Source organism: Nesoenas mayeri, assembly GCF_963082525.1.
Source record: "Nesoenas mayeri genome assembly, chromosome: 4".
NCBI classification, from domain to species: Eukaryota; Metazoa; Chordata; class Aves; order Columbiformes; family Columbidae; genus Nesoenas; species Nesoenas mayeri.
In genome coordinates this window covers 61,560,591-61,587,513 of record NC_137540.1, presented here as the reverse complement: position 1 = coordinate 61,587,513, position 26,923 = coordinate 61,560,591, and the positions used below count along the sequence as shown (strand labels likewise).

The window sequence follows — 26,923 nt, the reverse complement described above, 5'->3', positions numbered from 1 at the left end:
AGATTCTGCAGAGGTCTCTTCATGCTTCATTGACATTCAGTGTTTCTAATCAGCAGAATTGTGCTGGTGCCAGAAAAAGGTAAAGAAAAGGCTCTGGATACACTACATGACAGGAGTTCAAAACGAACTCGACTAAACACAGAAACAGATGGTAAAACAATTAAACCAAAGCCACTCTAATACAGGATTTAACATTTTGTCAGCACTACACTGCAGTACAAGTGCAGGCTTGGGAACAATTAGATAGTTCCATAGAAAGTTTATACAACTTGCAGTGCATTCTCCTGGGTCAGAAGTGGCACCCTGTTTTTAAGAGGTAAATCCCCTACCAGGATATGGCAAGTAAAAGCTGGCCAATGTCATCCTCAGGCTCAGCTCAGCTGGGTAGGAAGGCATCAGCTGGAGCTCTGTGCCCAGGACACGCACAGGACAATCCATCCGCACAAAGAGGAGCTGAACTCATTGGGGTGGTTTAGAAAAGGAGCCTGAAGGGAAACATGAAGCAGCCTCAGCTGCCAAGGATGTAAGAGAAAAAGAGAGAGAGATGTGAAATTTATTCTCCATGCCCAGAATGGACAAAGAGTAAGCGGGGGGTCAAATTTCAGTAAGGAAGATTTAAACCAACAGTGGGAAGCTTTCTACAGCTAATAACAGCATTTGCAGCTTACATATTTAGCATTCAAGAAGGTTGTGGAACTGGAAGACTGAGGAAGATGTTAGGCAAATAACTGTCAGAAGGTACCTGAATTGGATGCTGCATTGGATAGGACCTGAGCTGGAACGAATAGCTCTATCCAGCACCTGATACCGTGAAACAGGCTTGATTAACAAGGATAAAAAAAAGTAGACAAGTGAAACTAGCGAGTGAGTACTGAAACAAAACAGGCAGAAATGAGGCAAAGAGCTCAGAGAACAAACCTCAGCCCTGGCATCCAGCTGCTCTCCACTGCCCAGCCCGTGTGATGAGCACCAGCTCAGAGGAACAAGGAGGAAACAACAGCAGAATAAAACCAGACAGATCCCTGTTATGACACAGGCCTCCCAAAGTACGCTAGCTGGTTCAGCGTAGTGTACTGAACTGTCTTCCCTGACTCGTTAAAAGCTGTGACAGTTGTGTGTATGTATGGCCTAATAATGCAAGTAGCTTAAAAAGATCCAGTAGTGGAAGAGCTGGAGCTGCTGCACTTGTGGGACAACTCTTATAAATGCCTGCTTTGCTTCCTGTGAGGCACTGGCCGGAGCTCAGATGTTCTTACCCCCATCTCCCATGGTATGTGCCAGGCTGCTACATGCCCACACACAAACTCACCCCATTTTACACGGAGCAAGTGAAACAAAGCCCATCGGCCTTCTTCACGTGCCAGTCAAATCACACCATCATCCTCCCTTCCCCTCTGCTGGGTGCTCCGCTGTCAGCTTTGAGATGCAAGGGAAGTCTAAGTGATCTGGATTTAAGTGTTCCAGCTGCTTATTACAACACAAGGTCAAGTAGGAAACTTCTGTACTGTAACAAAAAGGTGCATTATTTATGGTTACAAAGGGGGCTTTAGCAACAGCCTCCATTTCCTTCTCTGTTCTCCATGTGCAACCTACATCCAGGACAGTCCGTCAGAGTTCCCATAAGGCCAGAGCCTCACCTTGGCACCCATCAGCAGAGGGAAACCATACCTGCCCAAATTCCTGAGTAGTGGAACCAAGGAGCAGAAATAACTGCTCTTATAGAGTGCCTAAAGTCAGGCCTCCCCGCAACCCCATAGTGCAGCAAGTCACAGGTGACACCAATCCAAGAACAAAGGGGTTTGTTCTTTCTCCTCTATGTACTCAGACCTTGCTCTACAAGGGTTTCTTGTCTGGTATCAAAGAAAATGCTGCTCAAAGGAAGACCGTTCCCAAGTCCTGAGCAGGCACCTTTGCAGAGGCAACGACATGCTTTGGAGAGCCGGTGTCCATCCAGGGGCACAAAGGCACTCCATAAGTGCTGTTACAGCCAAATTCCGTTCAGGAAACACACAGTTGATTTGAAGGGGCTGGGCTGACAGTCACAGTGACAACGTGGCACGGCTGAGGACTGTGGAATGAAACGAAAAAAGACTTTACCGACTTTGTCCCTACCATGTAAACATACAGAAACGTATCTCTGGAAACGTGCACCAAAACGCATGTGATTCCTGCCGTTATGCTTCATGTTCTACATTTGCAGAGGACATTTTCAAACATCTCTTGTTTTTTTTTTCTTTCTCCACTGGTTGCAGTTATTTATCAGCCCCTTACCTCCCTCCTTTTTTTTTTTTTTTAATAAAATTGTAAATATATTCTTTATATATCATTAGCAACCATGCAAATGACACAGGCTTTAGAAGCTCAAGTCTGCTGAGCATTACTCCACAGGTGGGCAGGAGAAAAATCCCTGATTATTTTTTCCATGAAAAACATTATCCTCAAAAATTTCTCTTCAAGACACTAGAAAGACTTTCAAATGGCCCAGAATATGCTAAACAGAATTAGCAGGTTTCATGTGGCTATTAGGGTGCAGATTCTTGTTAATTAGGAAGCTCTGGTTTATAGCCATTGCAGGATTGTGTGTGAAGGTTACCAGGTGCCCTCACACTTGTATTATCCAGTAGTGAAGTTGTAATGCTGATAATTTGATATCCATCTCACTATTCACCACAGGCTGCTGACAGCTGCTTGGAATACTATGGCAAACCCAAAGCCAGCAATTCTCTTTAGAAGAAGAAAAGGTAATTACTATAAAAATAAGACAACCAACATTTTTTAATAGTTCAAGAGCCCTTCCCTTCTCAAATTGAATTCCAGTGAGAATATTTTCCTCTACAGACAAGATTTATTCAGTCGTTTGTCTTTTTTCTTTTAAATTGAAAAAAAAACCCCGGAGATTATGGCCTGGACAAACGCTAGAATAACCAATGACAATTTGACATATCCAAAATGACAGCAAGGAGAACAGATTTAAGATCTAGCACATTTCCTTGGAGTTTAAACTGTTAAGGACAATTTACAGGTAAAATGTAAGACCTGCCAACTGAGTGTACTGTGTATTGGTCTCTTACTGTGCTCTTCCTGCTCTCACCAGAGAGAAATCAGGTTATATTGTCCTTACAGTGGTTATGTGAAACTACATAACTTGTATTTTTGTTTCTTAGGGTTTACAGTTTGGTTAGAATATCAAGAGCTCAGCACACCTAACGCCTTTGGGACAAAAATCCACATTACCGAAAATCTAGACTATGGGAATTTTAATGTTTTATAAACCAGACTTGTAAAATCAATTAAATAAATAGCAATAAAAGAAAGTACACATGCATTCACATCAAAAGTTGAAATTCACCTCACACGATTTGCCGTTTTGAACATAAGATGTATAAAGCAGGTAAATCAATTCCACAAAATGACTTTGATGCCATTAGCAGAAGGTTTACTGTAAAGAATCGCATATTAAATACACACTGAGGCTTTGGTCCTTGCTTCTGAAAAATGAGGCTCTAGCACACAAACTAGCTAGACAATTTCCTCCTGCCAGTGCGAGGCGAAGTGGCAAGTGGTCACTACATGGCAGAAAAAGCACCACCATAAAGCATTACCTCAGATGGCGCAGAATATGCTCTCCCCCTATGTCAAAGTGATTTTAAGTGACTAAAGGCAACTCACATTTTTAGATCAGCCTGATATGTGTGTGTCTGCTACCATACTGACATTGTCTCAAGTCAGTAGCTACAGCTAAGCCTCAATGCAAGATTCATTTTCATTACAGCTATGCCTTGCAGGAGTCTAAAGGGCACAGCGTTAAATGACCTGAAAACAAGGTCCTGTAGCTTCGGGGTCACATACATATTCACATACACACATACTTCGAGAACTGTTTCCAGAAGAGACTGGTTTAGCACAGCTCCTGCTGCCTTGGCTACAGAAAGAAGCTGGCTGATGGCTGTATCACTGCCTTTAACCAGAATGTCGAGTTCAAATCATATCTGCAGGAAAAATTCAGACTGACAGTCAGTCCTGTCACCAGGATTGTACTTTATAGCATCAACTCAAATACCTTCCTGTTTTCATCTGGTGTGTCAAGCCCCAAAATGTGCTGTCCAATGCTGCACTTTAGGTTTCATTGCCACACTTCTCAGTAAATCAGAGGCATCACTTCCCAAGACTCTGCAATTCCACTTCTCTGAATTACCTATTTTGAACTGTCAGCATCAAACAAGCAATTCCTGAAGTACCTTGATCCTTAATTTATTTTCAGCACAACCGCAGAAATAAGCATCTGTCAGGACTGGACATAACAGGAACACATCCCTTCTGATATTTAAAGCAGTAAACATACATAGAAACTCCAACAAACTGAGAATGCATGGGAAGAAGCAATACCAACATAAAACCCGAGCCTTCCCTGAATGCCAAAAATTGCTCTATTAAAAATATACTTGCAATATCACGCTCATATCAGCAACCTAAAAAGAGTAAGTAATTCGTGATATAAAAACATGAAAGTAGTAAAACCAACAGCAAGTATAATACATGCAATGTGACTATTTAGCAAAGTTTACAATAAAACTGCCCCAAACTCACCCTAAAATAATTACAGCCCAAGGTAGTGTTGGTGCAAACCACACCTGTGTTCTCATGGAGCTGACTCTCATTCTCCCAGACACTCAACACTTTCTGCAGTTCGGCTGTAAGACAGACGTGCCTCCAATGAAGAGTGAGGCCATGGCTGTGCTGACAGCATCACTCCAGTCCACAGCAGTGAACGTTTGAAGTAAAGAGTCACATATTAAATACACACTGAGGCTTTGGTCCTTGCTTTTGAGAAATGAGGGTCTAGCACACAAACTAGCGTGGCCCGCAGCCAGGTACAGCCGGGCAGCACCTTTACAGGAATGGCAACTCCCCTGTGGGCAGCGATTTTGCTAAATCAGAGTATAACAGATACTGCAGTCCTAAAAAGGTCTAGCTAGGCTCCGGCTTAGTTGGCATGGCTGATGAAAGATACTCTTCTGCTACAGAAGCAGACACACAGAAATGACAGGTTGGCTGTTTCTGAGAGCCTTCAGAGTCTGAGCATCTCATACTGCTACATAAAAAACCCAAACCTTCCTTGAGCTAAAAATGGTCCCGTTGCACCACTTTGTGTGTGTTCCAGCTCCTTTTACTACCCGCTTAGTACTCACACAAAAGTATTTGCTTCCTTGGAGTCAGCAGGAGTCCAAATTTCTAAGAAAGAGCAATTGCTCTGAAGAAGTTTCAAGAGCAAATTCACGTAGTAATTGTGAAGATAATTTCTGAAGCTGTGATTACTCAAGACTGACACAGTTGGTACAACTCCTAGTTTACTCACAATGGAGTAGCCCAGTTTCTAAGACAAAACATAGAATCATAGAATGCTAGGGATTGGAAGGGATCTCGAAAGATCATCTAGTCCAATCCCCCTGCTGGAGCAGGAACACCTAGACAAGGCTACACAGGAACGTGTCCAGGCGGGTGTTGAATGTCTCCAGAGTAGGAGACTCCACAACCCCTGTGGGCAGCCTGTTCCAGTGCTCTGTTACCCTCACTGAGAAGAAGTTTCTTCTCAAGTTTAAGTGGAATCTCTTATGTTCCAGCTTAAACCCATTACCCCTTGTCCTACCATTGTTTGTCACCGAGAAGAGTCTGGCTCCATCCTCGTGACACTCACCCTTTGTGTATTTGGAAACATTAATAAGGTCATCCCTCAGTCTCCTCTTCTCCCAACTAAAGAGACCCAGCTCCCTCAGCTTTTCAGGAGTTTCACAGAGTTTGATTACATTTTACTATAATTAAACTGCATTCACCTTTGCTTACTAAATATTCAGAATTGTAGCCCAACAGCTGAGCTGGTGTAGCAGCCACAACTGTACAAATATTGGCTTTAATAAGTCACTTAATAAGTGACCTTAGGAACTACACTGACTTACAAAAAACAACTTCTAAATGAATCCTTAGAATATAGAAAACTTTGCACAAAAACAACAACAAAAAAGACAAAGTTGAAAAGCTTCAACCAACTCACTCTAAATTAAGAGGCAAGTAAATTAACAGTGTACTTGTAATTGTAAAACTATTTCGCTTTAGGGGAAATCCTGCTTGTCTGATGAACATCTGAAAGGCATCAAAAGATTAATTAAATAATCCTATGGAAAACAGAGTTGTTCCTTATTGCTCTCATGAATAATATTAATTATAAATACACACCGTAGTCAGTGTGTGCTTTTGGAATTAATTTGGCAACTGTGACTTCAACTGAAATATCACTGCTTGCATCAGAACTGCAAGCAGTTTTTTTTTTTTTTGGAAGAACTCAATTTATTCAATGCTTAACCTCTGATGCTCTTATGTATTTCACTGTTAAGACAGGAGCTTTTCAAGAAAACTTAAAGAAATAAAGAACTGTATCTATATAGATGAGAAATTTGGTGTCACTATTTTTTGTTTTGTGGTTTGTTCCCCCTCAGCCACATCTACAGTTCTGAGAGGACCACCCAGGGTCAGAGAAGCTGTGACCTTCCATTAAAGATGCACTGCTAGATATTCAAGGAATCCCTATTAGTCACGAACAAAAAGAGGAGAACAATTGGAGAGCTTGGGGCAAGAGAAAACAATGAAATTCCATGCCCAGTTGGGCCCCTACCAGAATCTGAGAGTTTTGGGGGAAGTGTTGCACGTCCAACGGCCTCTGTAAGCAGCACCTCCAGTACAACGTGGAGCAGGGCAGTTACACCTACACAGCAGAGAGGCAATCGCAGAGCCCGGTTCCACTGCTTTAGATGGAGCCAGCACAGCTCCGGTGTAAAAGCAAAGCAAAGGCTCCCAGCCTCAAGACGAGGATCTGGGCCGGGACTTGGACTTGAGAGCAGGTGGGCATTGCCCCGTCACTGCGACCGCCACGTGCCCGGGAAATGATCTGCCTACGCTTACACCGCACTTACCTCTGGCTTTGCTGTGTATGCGTAACTAACACAACTGTAGTAACCGACTGCATAAATTACAGCTCCCTTAAGACATAGTATTTTTTCATTTACATGAGTTTTGCCTTTGGCATCAATACCCTCCTCCTTCCTACAAATGGCAATAACCAACTGCTACAGAAATAAATCAGAGCTAAAGCCACTGATAACACAGTTCTTATGCATGTTGGTGCCCCACATTTGCAAGAATCTTGTTTCATTGAAATCAGAATTTAGTTCAGTAAATACATTGTAAGCCCACCACCTCTAAATATACAGAAAGAAATGTCGACGCCATACTGTTCCTTTTTTAAACAAATATTACAAAATTGAATTTTATTGAGTTTCACACAAGATGCACTTATAAAATTGATACAGAATGTCATTCAACAGAAAAAAATGAAAGCAACTCCAAGCTTTCTTTAGCAACTGCTAAATAATTCAAAAATAAGACACACCAAATTGACAGATAATCTGAATTTCAATGTGTGAACATCTCCAATTAGTATAAATACATCAAAAATTAAAGAACTTTAGATTTTTCCCCAGCACAAGTCCCCTTCACTCTCATCCCTGAACAGTAACCCCAGATTTTGGCTGTTACTCCAGCTGCTCTTGATGGGAGAGGCCCAAAGCCTGCAGTGAGAAGCTCCCACCAGCGCAGACCCACTGACCTGGACGGCAAAGCCGCCCCATGGCCAAGTCTGCTCAGATACACCGTAACTCCGTCCACCTGTCTCCACGTGCTATATTACTGTAGTCCTCCAAGTTTCAGGGATTAGCATATGCATTAAACATTCACATGTTCATAAAGCAAATAAACTTTGGCTTTCCCACTCTGACAAATTAGGAAATTAGCAAAGAGCAAATTTTGTCTTCATTTGTTCAGCACTGAAGTACTTTCATGGTAACTTCCCTTGGAAAGTGGCACTGGTGCTTACTTAAATATCTGAAAGGCATTTGAAGTTAATGCTGTGTTTTAACAATAATATATAAAGAATTTATCACTAACTAAAGGGTCTCTTCTGATACAAGTCTCCAGCCTAAGTTTTGAGCTCAAATTTATCCCATTCTTGGTCTTGAGGATTCCAAACCATCTTTCATCAAGTCTCCCACAACTGTATCTCACACTAGAAATTAAGATGCATTGTAATTCCTTAATGCTCCTTATACATCTTGTCCGTCTACTTGTCTGAGCTCAATCAATTAAAATGAGTAATTCCGACTTGATTGTTTGTATGAGCTTTTATATGCATGTTCTCAGACGAGTTAATACACAGATGTCATTCTACCCAGAGTTAAACCCCAAAAGCAGTGTAATGTTCTTTTCTGCTGTGTTAGTGCCATACACACAGTTTCAACACAACAGTTGCTCACTGCAATTCACACTGCGTTTCCTCAAGTGCCCCTTTCTTATTTTTTCCTACAACAAAAAATCCTCAGCTTTTAAAAATAATTTTATAAATAATTTGCCTTGCAGGACACACAATGTAAGAAATGTTTATGCTTATTTGCCCAGTTAAGCAGAACCTTCATTACTGTGATCCTTCCTTTGTGTTTAATATTTAGATAAAATAGTATGCAGTAAGTCTTTCATTTAAAGGCAAAATTTTATTCTGATTACAAGATTTTCAAGGTACATCTTGAAAAGATTTTTCTTCACAAGAATAACTATCTTGACTTACTGTTTTATGTACCAATACTTTATGTATTTGTTGATATGAGCACGGTTTTGAATTCTGCTTGCAGATGTTTAATAAAACATGTAACTGGAAAGGCAAGCTTCTGGTCAAGCTGTCCTACATTTCCAGGATTATCCTTACACTGGAGGAACCTTCATGAAAAGCAGTATCTTCTAGAAGAATGGTTTCATAACGCAGAGCAGGATTATGCTTTTTTTTCCAGCCTATTTTCCAGAAAAGTGATACTGCAGCTCTGCCACCAGGCTACAGACTCACGATCCACCACATTTCCCGAGAGGCAAGTTAAAGATCACATACTCGACCTGACCAGACACCGAGCCAAGCTACTTGTAGAAAGAAATTAATATTTGTTTTGCCATTAATAATTTAAGTTTTTAAATAAATATTTATGTGCCTTTTTTGGCAACTGTCCATTCTGGTAGCATCTGCTGTCCCAACAGCTCAGTATCCTTAGCACATTGATTAAAAAAAAAAAACAAAACCAAAAACGAAAACAAACTTAGTCAATTCTGTTTCCACAGATAGTAAACCTGTCTATCTCCAACAAGTCTTTCTTTGAAGACCTATGTTTTAATTCTGAACTGTCTTGGCTTATATCTTTTTCTTCTCCATCAGGAGTTGTCAGGAATTGATCAGAATTGCTTGTTACAAGTAAAGATGGCGCGTTCTCCTTCTGATGCACAGGCTGATTGGTAACTGATGTAGATCCATTTTCATCTGTGGAAATTCCTGTCGGAACAGAAGACAATTACAATGATAATAATGAATTTAACACAGGCATCCTGAGGCATCTATAACATCCAGATTCATTCAAAGCTGTCCTGAAAAAGTATGCTGCATCAAATCAGCAGAAACAACAGAGGAATGCTCTGGAGAAGCCACTACCTTTTGGTTTTACCATAACAGATTTCCTTTCCTAATTTGATAAAAAGACAGAAAATGAATTCTACAGAAGTTCAGATAAGGAGCAAGAGCATAAACACCAGATCTTAGCACATACACTCCATTCTTCTGGTTTACGTACTCATTTTTGTTGGCTTAGGCAAAAATATTTTTGACAGTTGTGTGAATCACACAAATATTTTCTACTGAAATGAAGAAAAGGAATCTCTGTAGAGGGAACTAGATGTGCCTCATTATATATGTACAATAAACCTGGATCTCTAGGGATAGCTAATAAATGACTCATGCAGTGCTACACACTTAATAGCACTGGCTCCTAAAGCGGTTCTATTAAAGATGTCTATTTTTATTCCTGTCTCTTACTTCAGTGGAATTGAACACTAGCTCCATTAACCCAAGATATTTGTAACTAATATCCACATACTGTTTCCACATTTTGTTAAAACATTTCAAGTATTAAAATGCAAACGGCCACGAAATAATTTTCCCTATTTACTATGTCCTCATAAAGACTGAGTTACTGTTTCTAAAGGAACCTGATAAAAATCTGAGTAATGCGGAGAGTACTGCAGACCAGCCCAGGGGAACAGTATTTGTCAGAATAGCAGCACTATCCAAATCACTCCAAAACTTTGTTTTCAGTGTAGCATCTCTTCACAATATACCATCTGCCACTTGAAGGTACATGGATTACTCTCTATAGAACCTTTGACTTTCATAAGACTAAACTTGCATCAAGAAAGGCAACAAGTAATGCTAATTGTAGAACTTTGTTACAAAGGTATTTCCTAACCCAGTAACTTTCAGAGAAAGCTGATCAGTCTATAGATGATTATCAGTAATTAGAAATCCCATCCTTTAAGAGTAAGTTTCAAATTTTCTCCTTCACAATTTTAAATTGTTTCTGTGCATGAGGTAGAAACTCTTAATAAAATAAACTGACATACATTATAAGCTGATAGAAAGTAGACTAGATTAATTCCCTCACCCTCAACTAGTAAGAGATGAGTTGAGAGACTATTTTGGAAAAAAGCTGGTAAGTGGGGCACAGGGATTAATCAATATTGCAGAGCCAGCAGTAATAATGCAGACACACAGAAGCTGGGGAAGGTAAAAATAATTTGTTCCCATAATTGGGTTTCTAGTAAATAGAGAGCTATTAAAAGCTACAAACTTCCCTGAAAAACTGTTAAAAATTGCGCTTTTTCATCAATGGGAATTTAGAATATTCTAAATAAAAATCAGCGAAGCTTTTGGTTGCTACTTTTTAATAAAAATCTTTCAATTTGAGGAAATAAGCGTCTCTGCTGACTGACCTGGTAAAATTGATGCTGCTTCAGCTAAAAACAGTTTTACTTACAGTAAGTTTAAGGGTCAATCTAAGTAAGCATAGCTTATTAAGCCTCATATCCCAGTGTAGTACTAGAGTCTTTTATCAAAACATTATCATTATGACAGCTATCTAATGAAAGGCAAAAGGCATTCAGACCAATTCATATTACATTCTTTCATGATGAAACAAAAGCAACTCTATGAATTTAAGCTATTTAAAAACAAACGTCCGCATCAAGTTTCTGAATGATGTGATTTGACACAGGTGAGATACAGAGATTTATGGCTGAAACATTAACAGATTCCTAACTCTACTATTGCTGGCAAGACACCATGACGACTAATAAGCACCTTACACTTCAAGTTGTTCGAGTCTTTGGCAAGAAACTGAGCGAACACAATAAAAGCCTCACTGTTCAGTTCTCTAGGGCTCCCATTGAGCTCTTCACAGAGGAAGAGATACAATCCAATTCAGTTGGCTGGAACAATGAAGGTTTCTGTTTCCTTCTACATGTCACAGGAATATAACAATGCTCCATTCCAATTATGTATTAACTGCTAATGCTGAGAAAACCACTGCTGCACGGACTTGAAATGCAGTGAGCAGAGACCAGCTGTAATTCCTACTAGGATTTCATAAAGCTTTTCATTCATGTTTTTATGATGTTTTAAAGTAATCACATCTACTGTGTGCCATGTTTTACATCAATTTCCATAAGAAATTCATAGATGGCCTCCTTACTAAACTTCAGCACTGCCAGAGATGATGTGTAAATAGTTACTTATTTGTGTAGTGACATGGCAGAGAGAGCTGGGCTGGATGATCTTTGAAGGCCCCTTCCAACCCAAACCATTCTATGATTATCATTTCAAACGAAAGCACGCTGTTGTTCTGATGTTTCTATCACCTCTGCATTATCAGGGTGACATCCTAGCAGAGACAAGTATTTATAACTAAAAGATTCATGAACTGAAAGCAATAAATTCTATTACATTTACAGACGTGTTCACAGCTGTGATATGGTACAATAAAGGTCCAGCAACAGGGTTACTGTGCTGCAAACAATGTCATGCATCTAGTTTAAATTTAGTCTGAAAGCAATTTTCATTACAGTTGAAAACAAAACAAGGTAGTTAGTCTTACCTTGGGTAGATTTAAACATGCTTTGCTGTTTGCCAGCTGCTTTCCCTGGGGTGGCAGTAGGGACAGGATTGAATAATTTCTCCTCCATTTTTGCCTCCTTTACATATTGACATGATTTCCCCAGCAATACAATACTGTTAAGGACTTTTAAAGATATTAACCTGGAGAAAAAAAAAAAAGATTTGTTGACATATTCGCATTAGCATATTACAATAACTGCATATTGTTCATACTGCAATTATTCATATTAAAATAATTGCATATGGTTACTGCTGTCTTGGAAGGCTTAGCTAACAAATTAAATCCCTTCAATAGCAGCATCAAAAGGTAATTTCCTTCTCCTAACAATTTATTTCAGATTCAATACCTTTCTCCATTTTTTTTTTTTCCTCTCAGAAGGCACCTAGAGAAAAAACATCAAGTTTTATCATAGTTTAACGTAGGAACTACAAGGAGAGTTAAGCAGCCATTCAATGCATCAGATATTTAAACACAGAACGAAAAAGGCCCCTCAACAGTGCAAATCCAAACTAAATGCACTACAGTTAAAACTGTAGCCTTAAGTGTGCCATGCCAAGGGTCACTAGTGGACTTTGAACCAAAAGAAAGCCAATATCTAGCTTTCAAATTATAGGCTAATAATAAAAATTCCTTTTTCACACCACAAAGGACAGTCCATAAAACTCAACAAATCCCAAGAGGCAGCACTGCATGACCATCATAGCACAGTCCAGTTGATGGCAGATTCCTTTTCTATTATCACTACTTTGCAGCACAAACTTCAGCAAGTCATTGAAGTCCCTTTTTAAACCTGTCTTATCATTTGAAGAACAGGAAGGTCTCACCTACCATCAAGTGCTTTTAGATTTACAACTCAAATGAGCTTTGTAAAATCTAAGTTATTCAACACGCAGACCACTGTCCTCTCCAGAGATGAAAGCAGAGGTGAAGCACGTGAAGGCTCACTACAGAACAAGCAAACAGTGATCTGTTCTCCATACAATGAATGTATATATTCACTACGCAAATGTAACAAAAGTGAATCTAATGCAGACTCTAAATTCATTCTCCACTCTCTGAAATCTGTTTATGATGTACGTTGCCAACAGACTAAAAAGAAGACTTGAAGTGAACATTCACAGATCCATGGAATGGGTCTAACTGCTTAATCATAAAGCGACCCAAGCACACTTCAGCAGCAGCTAAGCTATCTCTCGCTGCATTAATGTAATCAGAGTTTGTCAAACAGAAAAACAAAGTACACTGCACTTTTAATGGAATTTTATGCAATACATTTACTTGTAGAAGAAATTTAGAGAAATGGAAGAATGAGCAGAGCAGACCACTTACAGTACTCAGAAGAAACTCACATTTTAGTATCCAAGCAACCACAAAGAAGATACCATTTTATACAAGCTGAAAGCTGTGATTCTCTACAATTTCATTAGGTTATTGGGACAGATTTTGTTTCTGAGAGTTGAGAAGCTCTCCTGCATTTTTAAGGAGTTTTAGAGATGTTTTCCCTACACTTTTTATGTAACATGCTTTTGTTGAGAAAGAATAGGTGTTTACAGCATGATTTGACTCTGATTTAATGAGATCAGAAGTTGAAAAGGCCACAAATCAACACTCTACTGTATCAGTTCCAGCTTCTCATGGAAAATTATGCAAGAGTTTCTAGTGAGCCTCCTTTATTCTTTTCTGTCAGTCCACCCTGGGCTCAAATTTCTAACAACAACAGAAGTTTGCAGTTATTCAAAAATAATAGAAAAATAAAACTCAGGCTTCATATGCTGGGCAAGACTCTTCAACAATATAACTTACAGTATTACAGTTGTTAAATATCAATACAAACAAATGTGCTCCACATTATAGTTTCAATCCTTTGCCCAGTTAACTGTTTCAGATTTTATCAGACTGTTTCTTACATATCTATGCTTTACTAATCTGATGAAAAGCTGAAGTTTATGTTCAAAACACAAATTACTTGAAAGTTGCAAGAGGTGAGTTAGCTCCAAATCTGAGATCATGGCAGAAGTAAAAATCTGTTCTCACTTTCCAATAAGCACAAAATAAGAAAACCCCTTATTTACTCTTGTCATCCGTGCCTTCAAAGAGCAGCATTTAATCCTCTACGTTAATCACATTATTTTTTCCTGCCCTACATCCTCCAAGCCACAGAGACTGGGCTGCAGCAGTGGAATGGGAGATGCAGGGATATATTACATATATTGGGAAAAAGGAAAAACCACTGAGCGGAAGGAAGGTGCTGAGCTTGGTACAACCACAGCTTGCATGTGATGATCAGGCATAGTGCTTGCAGTTGTATAGAGCTGGCTTTACAGAGAACATGGGCACTGCATGTGGTACGGTGGGGAAGAAATCAAAGTACGGTGCAGAAGAATTTGGCTAACAATTTAATATTTGGCCTATATGCAATATCTCAAAGTCCTAATTATCTGACACTAGAGATGCGCCTCTACACTGATGTGGACTAGACACATCAGATCAAGTTCTACTTTCTTGGCAGATCAAGGTCAGCTTAGAGATAAGAGTATCCCTATTCATAAAAAATGTATAGTAATCCTATTCTTTTCACAAAGGTGTTGTAAAACAGCAGCCTCCTTGCTTCCAGTGTACCTGCTGAACCACTGCCCCAGAACCAGAAGTCTTGTCCTTCAAGTCTTGCTGCCTTCAGTTGCAAACACAGCTTGGTAGGGCATCAGAAGAGATCTTCCCACAAAACTGTAGGTAGATTCTCCGTGCTGCAGTAATTTGAATCATTTAATTCTTTATGATCAATTTTGGGAGGACTTCAATGTTAAACAGTACTGAGACATGCTGACGTAGCTCAGTACGCAGCTTTCCTAGAAACTGGTCATGCCCATATATTCTACAGCGAGTGCATCAGAACAAGCAAACTAAATTGGAATTAAAACACAGCTAAACACATCTCAGAAGAATCTGGTGAGAAGTTAAGGATAACACAAGTATAAACTGACGTGATACTGAAAGGATACTTGCAAATTACTGGGTTTGGAAAACAAATTGCCATAGGACATCATGTTCCTTAACTAAGATCACTTACTGACCCCACTCTTCCCAGAAAGGGGAGCTTTGCATTTACTTTCTTTTCATAGGGCAGTTTCCTAATATGAACAAAACCTCACATTTAGCTACCAGAGAGAAGAATTTACGATCTACTCATAGCACTTAAACTCTTTTTTTGGCATAGTGAATCTTTCATTCTTCTCACAGAAAGTTTCAATCCTCAGAATTAAATTTCCCCTTTTATGCAGAGGTATGGTGCTTGTCTGTCAAATACTTTCAATCATGTTTCCATTAGTTATTCTCATCACAGATGTTATTGAAGGTTATAATCTCCCAATGCAGCTACAGTACTTAGGGACCAATCTGCACTCTCAATTTCAGTTTATGAGCATAAGTGTTTTACATTTATGTTCTACTGAACACAACCTGTGTTTACATTTATATCTAGAAGTATTAACAGAAGACTTTTGCACATATCTGATCAAATAGTGGCAAATACTTTTCAGTTGTGTGCATTTACTTACCCGCAGTAGAACAGCACGACACAAACATAAGCTAAGACTCCTTGCACTTTTATTGAGCTTGTTACGACCCTGATGAGCTGTTTTAAGGATAAAAGTTAAACAGTACAAACATATAGCATACAATTATTAACAGAATATTTTAAGAGACATTTCTTATTTGGTAAATTCAAGACAGAAGTAGAAACATTTACATTAATAAAAAATTATTCTAATGTTCCCGTTAGTGGTGCTAACTATTCAAGGTTTTGGTTTGAAAAAGTATTATGTCAAGAGATGCTGATGCAGTAAAGCAGAATCAGTGTTTTACACTATGCTCGTATTTTGAATACAAAATTGCTTTGTGGACTAGGCATATGAATCCCAAGTTATAGTAGCAAATAATCCTGAAATCTCAGTTTTACTTCAGCATTTCAGTTAGGATTCCAAGTTTGCAAAACACTTCAATTTGTTTTAAACTCATTAGTATCCAGGATATCATATTAGAATACAATTAAGCATTTCAATTGAATTCTAACTGGATGTAATTTACTTAGTTATAAAAGTATCATGATTATGATCATAGTTGTTTTTATTTTGGTTTGGGTTTGTTTGGCTTGGTTTTGTTTTTTTAAATTCCAGATAAAAACTAAGCAAAGCCTGTCAACACTATTTTTCCCCATCTCTATGGGAGAACATTACATTTTAAAGTTAATTCCTATGATATTCTTCCAGGAAAATTATGAATTAGCATCTTTGCTGGCAAAGTAAGGTCACATTCCCAGTATTAAAATAACTACTGCTTGTCTACATGTGTGTATGGGGAAAGTCAGCAGCTATTTACAGAAAACATTCTGCAACAGCTAATTCAGAACAGACAGCATGTGGACATAATTCTAATAATGAAGTGATTCATTTTATAGCAGCATGTCCATGTAACAGGGTTATTTCAGAATAATGTATTCTACAACAGCTCAGAAGCTCAGTGCCCCATATAAAAGAAAACTTTGGCATTAAGCATACCATTACAGGGACAAGCACAAGGACTCCTATGAAAAACCTAAAAAAGCCTCGTACACTACTGCTAACCTTCTGGCAACCAGCTGCTTTGACTATTCCAAATGAATGAACAGGATTATTGCCAAAAGGAATAAACATTTCATAAGCACAGATGTAGTTTAATTCCACTGCTACAGTTCAAGTGCACATGAATTCTATAAAATTAATATATATTCCATTTTCTATGAAAAGCTGATAAACAGTAACATCTGTGAAGTTGTAATTAGTATGTGATGTAGGCTATCCTGGATACTAACTCAACCTTGCAGCATCATTTCAGTTACTTAAGGTGATCATTTAATCCTCACCACACCAAAATGAGCTAGCTGTCTCACAGGGAGGTATCCTCAGAGTGAGATCTTATTGACAGAAAACTGATAGGAAAAATACAACTTACTAAAACAGCCAGTGGAAGAGGAATGAAACCCATTCTTCTGGAAACCGAATCACTATAATCTGTATATGCCTAGAAAAAACAAAACAAAACAAAAACCAAACAAACATGAAGAATAATGAACTATTTATGCAAAGGAATGAGCTTATTTTAAGTTGGCACACCCTCCAGATAAGAATAATTTCCTGCTAACAAACACTATATTGGTATGAAGTGTACCTATTCAGATTTTGAAATTCAAATGCAGATAGTTGTACTCTCAGACTAAAATGTAATGCTACCATGACCGGCAAGATTAGCTTTAGTGCTCTAAATCAAGAGCAACTGGAGTATAATACAAATCTCTAAATCGAGAGCAATTAGGACACTGAATTCAAATGCACTACGGTATTTCATCTGTCCATTATTACTAGCTTAGAGACCTTTTTGTACTAATTCGACTTTGATCCACAAATACTGTACAGAAAAACCTGTAACAGGGACAAAAGAACAATCATCCATCACAATAGCAATTTTAAATAATCCATAATTAGCTTCAAGATAAAGGCGTGAAAATAACATTGAAAATATGTTTACATTTGAACTCTCAAAACACTACTTTGCCTGACAGCTTTCATGCAATTTTGAATGTCATGCCAAAGTCAGTGCCTATATGATGCTACCTCATTTTCCACAGAGGATACTTAGGAGAAGTAATGGAACTTTCAGAATTAATAAATAGTTACTTTTTAAATCAACAAATTATTAGTACTTAATTATTTGTAATTGAAGATGAGGTATAACTACTGCATTCCTAGCAATAGTTATTAAACATACCCAAACCACCGACAAATTATAATAGAGTTCATTTAGCAGTGAGAGCGCTCATTCAGAGCACTCACTAACAGTTAACAGACTCACCCAGGAAAGGTGAGCTGCAAACAATCTTCCAAATACAGTACTAATGAAAGCCACAAGCAGCCTGTGTTCTGTAAATACCCATGCCACAATGGTAACAGCCATATAAACATCCCTGTGTATCTGTGCATGCTGTCTGTGAAGAAGTAATACAAATTCCTGATGAATACTCTATTTTAACCCCACACAGTTAAAATGAAAAGTAATTTAAAGTCATCTCAAGAACATCTTGTTAAGTTTACTTACTTCCCATATATCTCAATAATGACAAAGTTGTTACAATCATCCCCTGACTCTATTTAATTTATTGTTGAAAAGTCTCTTCCAAATATGCTTGAAGTCCAAACTGACCTGAACAACTGGATACAAATAAGAACAGAAATCACAAGGAAATATTCCTATTATCTCTTATTAAAAAAAAAAAAAAAGTAGAATCCCAGTGCTGTAGGAATGTAACAGTTTGTATGTATTTCTTTAAGTATTTGTTCCAATATATCCCCCACAATTATGTTACTTAATACAACAGAATGACTTTGTTTTCAGGCTTACATTTTTCTGTCGACTGCTAACAAGGTCAAATGCAAGACTGGCTCTGTATTCACTGTAGACCTGGAAAAAAATCCAGCATGTTGGATGTATAATCAATTTTTTTAATCACACTTTATGGAAGCAACACAGAAATTAATAAAATATTCCTGTAAAAATATTATAAACACTTATGCACAAGCCGAAGGAGTCAAAGCCATTTTTTTCAAAGTCTAATTCCACCCTTTGACAGATGAGCCTGTATTTCTGCAATAAAGTAACTTGTGTATATCTGCAACAAACAACACTATGCTAGGAATTGAATGTAACTTTATGAAGTATTCACTGAATTTGAGGATCATCATAAACACAACGTAAGAGAAATCATGTTTACTTTTTTCCTACAGTTCATAATTTATTTGAGCTACGTGAAAGGTGGCACTGGGATCAAATTAAAGAAATAAGAGAGTGTACTTATATACTAAACAAGTAATCCCATGAAAAAGCAAATTCCATCAGAAGGTGAAGGAAGCTTTTCTTTCTCTTTAAAACAGTTCTGCCTAGTAAGACAGAAGAGCATATGCTTTAAGGATAAGTGGCAGGGCAACTTGCACTGCAGGTGTTCAAAACTTCTGAAAAAGCCTGACCTAGCAACCATGAATCTTTAGAACTTTAAGCAAAAAAAATACAAAATTTGTTAAATAAACCTTGCAACTTTGTAACTTATTACCCCCATCCTCCAGCTGTTTCAGCACACTGGAGCATGCTACATTTTTGGCTATAATGACTTCAGTACTGCTCTTTTCCAGTCTCTCTATGAAAGTAGGGCATGCATAGATGCCTCTGGCATAAGGGAGCTTATTAAACACACCTATTAAACTTGTTTCTACCCTGAACAATGTAGTTACTTCAGAGATGCTGGAAAAGATAGCACTTTACAAGTTCTGGTCTCATTTCCTGAAAAGTGGTTTTAGTAGTGAAAAAATGCTAACTCATCTCTTCAAAAACTTATCAAGTGCATTTGAATTCACACAGCATGCAAGACAAGTGGCCAGTGTATCATGCTGCAATACACAAGTAACCTCATCTACTACTTTAAAAGAAGGACTGCTTATTATATATATCTGACCTAAGAAGTCTCAGAGTGGGAAACATAACCTACTTCATGTTAGTGCTCAAGGGACAGTGGAAAAAAAATCTCTGATTTCAGATTCTATCTTTAACACACATATCTGCTTTTCCTAAAGCCTGGATTTTAACCTACAATTCCTTCTGTCAGGAAAAGGTAAAAGCTCTGTGTAAACTGTAAAACCTTCTGTCAATGTAACTAGCAATCATTTCACAAATCATCTGCCAGTTAGTTATGTGAACTCTAGTTATTATGTGAACTGTTATACAACACTTCCAATAATTTATGGATCTGGAACTAGTAATTTGGAAGCAGAGGTGTTTGTCCCACATTATAAAGATCCTCAGAAGTATATTATATCAGGAAGTCACCAAGGTTTCCCAAATTATATCCTAGATATGAAAATAACAATTTTTACATTTTCTGCACTGGAATGAATTTTAATATTAAAGAAATATTAGCAAAATAAATGACAACTTAAAACAGCACTCAGCATTCTAAATAGGATACCTACGTCTGCTGTGATGTCATTGAATTTAGTGATAAAGGCATGTTTCACAATATCCACCGCAATTTCTGAAGCAACCACCATGCAAACATCCGGGAATAACACCCAAAGATGATCTGAAGGTTGGGAAGAAACAAGTTAGGCCATTTCATTTGATGCCAGTATACAAAACAAAAATTATAACACTTTCGCTCTACAGTGAAAAAACCTTAAGCCTCTGAAGAGTCTGTAACTTTACCTCACCACTCAGCATGGAGTGTGCAAGTTCTCGCTTATTCCACTGCTGTTCTAGAAACTTATCAGTACTATACAATCTCACCACAATTAGGGTCAGGTTCCAAAGTCTTTATTTTGCAAAGCTTTATCTCTACTAGGAAGACAATCCTTGCACATATTAGACAGCAGATGTTCAGTATGTGTGAGGAAAAGATAGAGCACTGGAGGTTCTAGATGCTCAAGGTAAAATTTAGGTAGACCAGTAACATTCCAGCAAAACACACCACACAGGTCAGGGCTCAAATTCATTAAACCAAAGTTCTAACAAAATAAAACCAAAATTTTACTCAATATTTATTCAATATGGTATTAAAATCTTAAGTATAATAAATATTAAGTTATGAATGGAAATTTTAACATAACCTTCTACCAAATTTCAATCTCACCAGCCTCACAAAATGGAATTCTCTAGGATATCCTTTATCCTCCATATACTCCAAGGAAAGAGTAGAGTTAGGAAGAGCATTCAAGACACTATTTTAAACATAACTATGCATATTTGTAGCATACCAGCATATACTTCTAGCAGAAAGGATAGAGTCACTCTTACAAGAAAGCCAGAAATTGAAAAATGAGTACTTAAGGTGTTCAACAAATTAAGATTCCTCAATTACATGTCCTGGCTACCCTTATCTTTCAGACTGAGGAAAGAAGCAAGAGATACAGTTGTCGATAGCACAGGAATCTGTCATTTTTGTATTTAACTTTTCTACAAGTTTAACTTACCTGGATTCCATGAGAACTGTTCCATATTTCTTAGACATACAATTAATAGCAGCACGTAATTGGTGAACCTCTCTTTTATATCTAGGAAAAAAAAAAAACACACCAACAACCTGTCAAGTCCAAATAAACATTTATTTGCATACACAGATATCTACTCACTCTGAGGTTCTATAATTTATTAAATCTTGGATCAGACAACCTTCTCCACAAATTATTTGATCAGATTTGAGGGGAGGGGATGCTGGGAACCTCATTCTGGACAGGATCTCTGCAGTTTGCTGTGGCCTGACTGGAGGTCCATCCAATGCTGCATCAACTTGGGGTTCCCAGCATCAGAAGGGACTTAGGTTGTGACTTAAATTGTGACTTGCTATCATCTTTCCTAGTATATGAATAAAATAGTCATATTTCCTGATAAAGTTTGTGCTTTTCTTGTACGAGACAAAAAGAACCAGCACCTCCTGGTACAAAAATAGAGACCATACATGTATCCGTCATTTCAAGTTATTAGCAGGGCAAATTTCATTTTGTACAGAACGTGGATATCCAAAATGCTACCTACTGGGTCCATTAGTAGGAAAAAAAAAAAAAAAAGTGTTTCAAGACAACTATTGCACCTTATTTAGAAGGTCCCTACTAGTCTTTCACATTGCCACTGTAAAAGAGAACAGAAGGATACATCAGTTTGGTTATCAAAACCGTAACAAGTATAACACAAAAGCAGTGCCACTTGAGACAGGGTTCTGTGACTTGCCCTCCCAGACTAGGCAGGGTCTTTTTTCTATTCTGATGCTTTAATTCCAGAAACAACTCATACAGTTTGCTTCAGGAAGCATCACATTTTTTACCATTAAAAAACCTCTCTGAAATTTATTGAAAAGTGGGGTAAAACCTAAAACATAATGTCACCAAAAGTCAGCAAGTCTAAACAAGCCTTTTAAAAAGAACTATTATGAAAATCTGTGAAGATATTGTTATCACTTGTTACACCTGTTAATAACCACAACAATAATTTCTTTGCAGGCAAGTCATCTCCATATCCAAAGGGTTAATTGAGGGGAGAGCAGTGGATGTTGTCTACCTTGACTTCAGCAAGACTTTGGACACTGTCCCACAATATCCTCATAGGTAAGCTCAAGAAGTGTGAGTTGGATGAGTGGACAGTGAGATGGATTGAGAACTGGCTAGATGGCAGAGCTCAGAGGATTGTGATCAATGGTGCAGAGTCTAATTGGAGGCCTGTAGTTAGTGGTGTTCCCCAGGGGTCAGTACTGGATCCAGTCTTGTTTAATCTGTTCCTCAATGACCTGGATTAAGAGACTGAGTGTACCCTCAGCACTTGCTGATGATACCAAACTGGGTGGAAGGGCAGACGCACCAGAAGGCTGTGCTGCCATTCAGCGAGACCTGGTCAGGCTGGAGGACTGGGCGGAGAAGAACCAGATGAAATTCAACAAAGACAAGAAAAGAACAGCTCCTCCAGGAGATTGGAAAAAAAAGCACACAGAATTCAAGAAGAATGAGACTGACAAGTCAAGAATGTCCTTCTAGGCTTCTGAACCCACAAAACACTGTCCAAAATTACCAGAACACAGTATTTTCTGATAAATCTAGTTATGAGATGTCACTTGGCACTGTCAAGCATTCCTTGATCGATATTCTTTATCACACCCCTTAGCAACTCAAAAGTAATCACTGAGTTTTAAGACTTTTACCCAAAATTTCAAACAGGTTTCTTCATCTTTTATTTCCCACATTGCATACTTCCACACTGCCATGACACAGCATTGATCAGCAATGCTTAAAACAACACACAGGTCCCATCTTCAGTGGTTCAGATCCCAGGAAGGTCTGTACAGCTAGAAATGAATTCTCAAGTAGGAAGTGAGGACCTTAATTCAGGCCTAAACATAAAGCATGTCTCATGCCTATCCTTCAGACATTTATTACCTGCTCAGTATATGTCAGCTCACCAGGTGACAGGATTAAACTGATAAGGGACACCTTTGGCCTTAAATTTCCTCTCATGCTGTAATAAGAAACATTTTTTCCTCCACTAATTACAGAGACTGGATGACAGGTTGATACCTGTTTTTCCCCTCTGCTTATTTTTCCTTTTCTCAGTGGCCTCCCCTCTAATCTGTTATCTCTGCTGCCACCACTGCTCAAGGCTGCTCAGAATGAGAGGAATGAGTAGAGCTGCTCTTCTTCATCCTCCTCGCCCTTCTCATCAACTGGTTGTCAGAGGTGTCAGCAAGGGAGAAAGGGCATTTTCCAGCAGCTTCAACAGTAAACCCAAATGATTCAGAAATTCATTTCATTTCTAACCCTCAAAGAGCAGGGCAAAAAAGGCTTCAGGATATCCAAAACAACCAATGATAATCAATGCTAAATCCCCAATTAAAATTTTCAAATACGCAATATGCACCAAAAATGTTTCATCATTTATTACAAACTTATTCGATATTGTATACGTACATCTATATTTTTTTTTTAAGAGGTGAGGGGAATACACTGTACGATGTATTGTCACCTCCTAGATGAATGGCTACATCCCTATATTCACACTCATTGATATCACCTCTTGAAGAAAACAAAGAGAAAGTAAATTACTATATTTGTGAATCTGGGTAAACAGTGAAAAGCTACCAGTGTTAGTGTTCAGTTATAGAGACTGCAGGTACTGGCAAAAGGAAATGTCTCTGTTCTGCTTTAGCACAACAAAAGTAAAATCAGAAGAAAACGGCATCTCTGTTCTTCATTCTCCATCATGACAAACCTTGACAACATTGACATAAGCCACTCCAACTCGTATCCCACAAAGTGCTGGTGATAAGCATATCACAAACTGTTTTTCAATTAGAATACAATATAGCTTGAACAACCCCTTCCATTGTAAGACAGGGTTAAATGACAGCCCAAATAACAGGCTGAGGACATTTTAAGTGGTCTTAGCTACCTCCACAAGCACATGATTAAGAAGTTCACTTTCTCACTGTTTACGTCCCTTGTGTTGAAGAGCAGACACCTACTACTAATTCAGACATATCTATCCCCCTGACTGCTCTCCTGTCAGCACATATCATGCACAGACCACATTCTATAATAATGCCATGCTTAAACTCTTTTCTTAATAGGGCTGGCCCTGAAGACTGGCCCCACATCACACCATATACTCCTCATATACACATTCTTTAGGCTATTTTGAAAGAAGACACTGACTTTGCTTTTGCTGCCAAGTATCCACTAATGGTAAAAATTACTATATATGACTAAATCTTTTCAGTATCTGTTAAAATATGTATTTCAGTATACTGAGAAGGGAAAGGAAGAACCAGACATTCCAAGACTTAGTACATCAGAATTTCACAATATAAGCAATGTCTTAGAAAGTACAACTGAAACGGTTCACTTCTGTTTTCATGCTTCTATTCACTAGATTACTTGCTTTTGAATTCTATTTGTAACAACATCTACCCCTGAGGTCATTGATACCTTTTCCGATATTTCATATTTTTCTTTTGATTAACATGTTTAAATAAGGAGTTTCACCTATTCGTGACAAGTTCCACAGATGCCTCTATGAGACAAACCTTATTTAACCCCCCTCAAGAATAAGTATATTTAGTTCCTGTGTACTAATCAGACAATTGTAATACGTTCAGCAGAGCCCCAAAAAAGGTGGGACAAGGGGGCATCTATTCAGTCTTTCTAAGCTTAAGAATATACTTGTGCCATTGCTGCCCTACAGCAGAGACTGCAGACCTGAAAAAACAGCTGGAAGAAACTGAGAGAAAAGTGGGAAATATATAGGGGAACCTATATTGAGTGGTTTATTTTAGCAGTTTAGTTCAGTCCAGGCATGCAGTTCAAGCACAGTCTATTCTAGGATGCACAAAGCACTCCAAAGCCTAACTGGAAGCTTAGTCCACAGGGCAAGACTAGCCTCAGTTCCAAGGGTAGGATGTAGCACTGGCACAGCACACCACTGCAAGATGCACTGACATTTCAGCTGCAGGGAATAAAACATTTGAAGGATAAGAAAGTTATCAGAGTACATGAACTGAAGCAATACTGATCCATCGTTACTGAAGCTGCGATGCAATAAATCTGTTCAAGTTCAAAAGAGGTGAAAATCTCTCCTAAAAACTTGTCTATGTTATTCACCAGCGTGAAGAAAAACACTGCTATTTATAACCATACTAAGAAGTGTTTCCAGGAAAAGTTATCTGTTTGAAGGGAATAAATTAGCTTGTTTTGCGCACTCTTCTCTGTATGTACCCACCTGCTTCCATCCCTGCATGGTAAAATGAATGGCATCACTTTTTCCACCAAGTGATAAAGGGAGACCCAATATTGCTATTAATGGATCTTCAAAAATAATGTCTAGCAATAAAATATTGATATGCATTTATTCTAGCATACTATTGCAGGTGCTTTTTATGGAGGAAATTACTAGCCTTCTCTAATAGCAGTGCCTCATCTATTTCAACATTTAAATCAAGAAAGAGCTTTGCCTTTCAGTAGGAGAGATAGGTGCATACTTATAACTATTTTCTGTGAGTATTGTGATTAATGAGAGGAAATTTATTAAATACATTTTAAAAATGTAAGTATTTAAATCTTGGAAAGAAAAAATACCTGCTATCAGCACAGAATAAACACTTTATCAACCCAGCAGAGAAGATTAGTTTTTTAGGTTTTTAAGAACCTCTCTCTAAGAGGTAGATTAAAATGTAGTGCCAATTTTTCTGTTACGTGATGTTTTTAAGACTTATATAAATAGTTTTTCATCCAAAGCATCACAAAACAACTGCCATTTAACATTTGCATGTAGTATCATTGAAGTTTGCAGATGAATTAGACAAAAATCACATCAGTAGCCAGAATTGAAAACCTGAAGCAAGTCTGCTGAAAGTTGAACTCTGGATAAAAAAAAAAAAAAAAGGAAATCATCTGCTTTAAATAAGCAGTTGAATTTTTTTTGACCTACTGAACATCTGAATTCTCTGGTTTAAAAAACTATGAGTTGGAATGAAAATATATATTCTGTTTGCTTATCTGTATAAATAACTTTGATCAAAAATGTCATATGCACAAAATAACAGAAATAAACGTGTTCAAAGACCAGAAAATATTACAAGCAAAGAAGCTCTAATGCAACCTTAAACTGCAATCTGTCCTATTTGTTTTGAAACCAAAAATTCAACAAATATTTCAGATGGCTGATATCAGAATTCGAAAGAACCTTCATCAAAGTATACCTGTACCAGCTTTTCCTCATGAGAAACACTGAATAAGAGTTTCCAAATGTCACACTAAGCAGCAACACAGTTAAGAGGTGCCAGAAGCATCACATATTTCTTAAGTACCCTCTACTGTAATCTGGCTAGTGTGCCAAAAGCTGCAGTCACCTCTGGTGTTTCCTTCAGAAGCCAGCTACTACGTTACTTTCTTTTTTCTTGGTGTTGGGAAGTATTTCAAGATCCACCTTCACAACTAACAACCAACATACATTCTGAGATCCCTGTCAAAACAGTACACTACAATGGCAACTTTTTGAAAACATAAGACTTTGAAGCATGAGTATTTTGAATACCACACCATTTTGAACACCATAACTTAAATCTGAAGCTTGTATTTAATAATAACTTTAGCACAAAGCCAATAGGTTGTTTTATCACCTCAAATAAAAACTAGCCATTTAAGAAAAAACAGTGTTCCTAGAAGTGGAATCCTGGTTTCACCCTATTGAACCAAACACTATTACAGAAGATGAGGAATTCAAATCAG

General features: G+C 38.0%; 1 protein-coding gene across 5 annotated transcripts in view; it reads right to left on the bottom strand.

Moving 5' to 3' along the window:
* Positions 1-7,296: 7,296 nt before the first annotated feature.
* The window catches only part of TAPT1 (transmembrane anterior posterior transformation 1), a 47,325-nt gene continuing 27,698 nt past the window's right edge, over positions 7,297-26,923 (bottom strand). For 3 of the 5 annotated variants that reach the window (XM_080344298.1, XM_080344301.1, XM_080344299.1), the window contains 8 exons: positions 21,131-21,211; positions 20,135-20,244; positions 18,516-18,575; positions 17,073-17,141; positions 15,641-15,717; positions 12,433-12,468; positions 12,066-12,226; positions 7,297-9,415 (listed from right to left, as the gene is read on the bottom strand). In XM_080344298.1, coding sequence (XP_080200424.1) covers positions 9,186-9,415; positions 12,066-12,226; positions 12,433-12,468; positions 15,641-15,717; positions 17,073-17,141; positions 18,516-18,575; positions 20,135-20,244; positions 21,131-21,211 — 824 coding nt within the window. In that variant the 3' untranslated portion in view covers positions 7,297-9,185. The remainder of the gene's footprint in view (positions 9,416-12,065; positions 12,227-12,432; positions 12,469-15,640; positions 15,718-17,072; positions 17,142-18,515; positions 18,576-20,134; positions 20,245-21,130; positions 21,212-26,923) is intronic. The other 2 variants (XM_080344300.1, XM_080344297.1) reach the window with 1 other exon arrangement.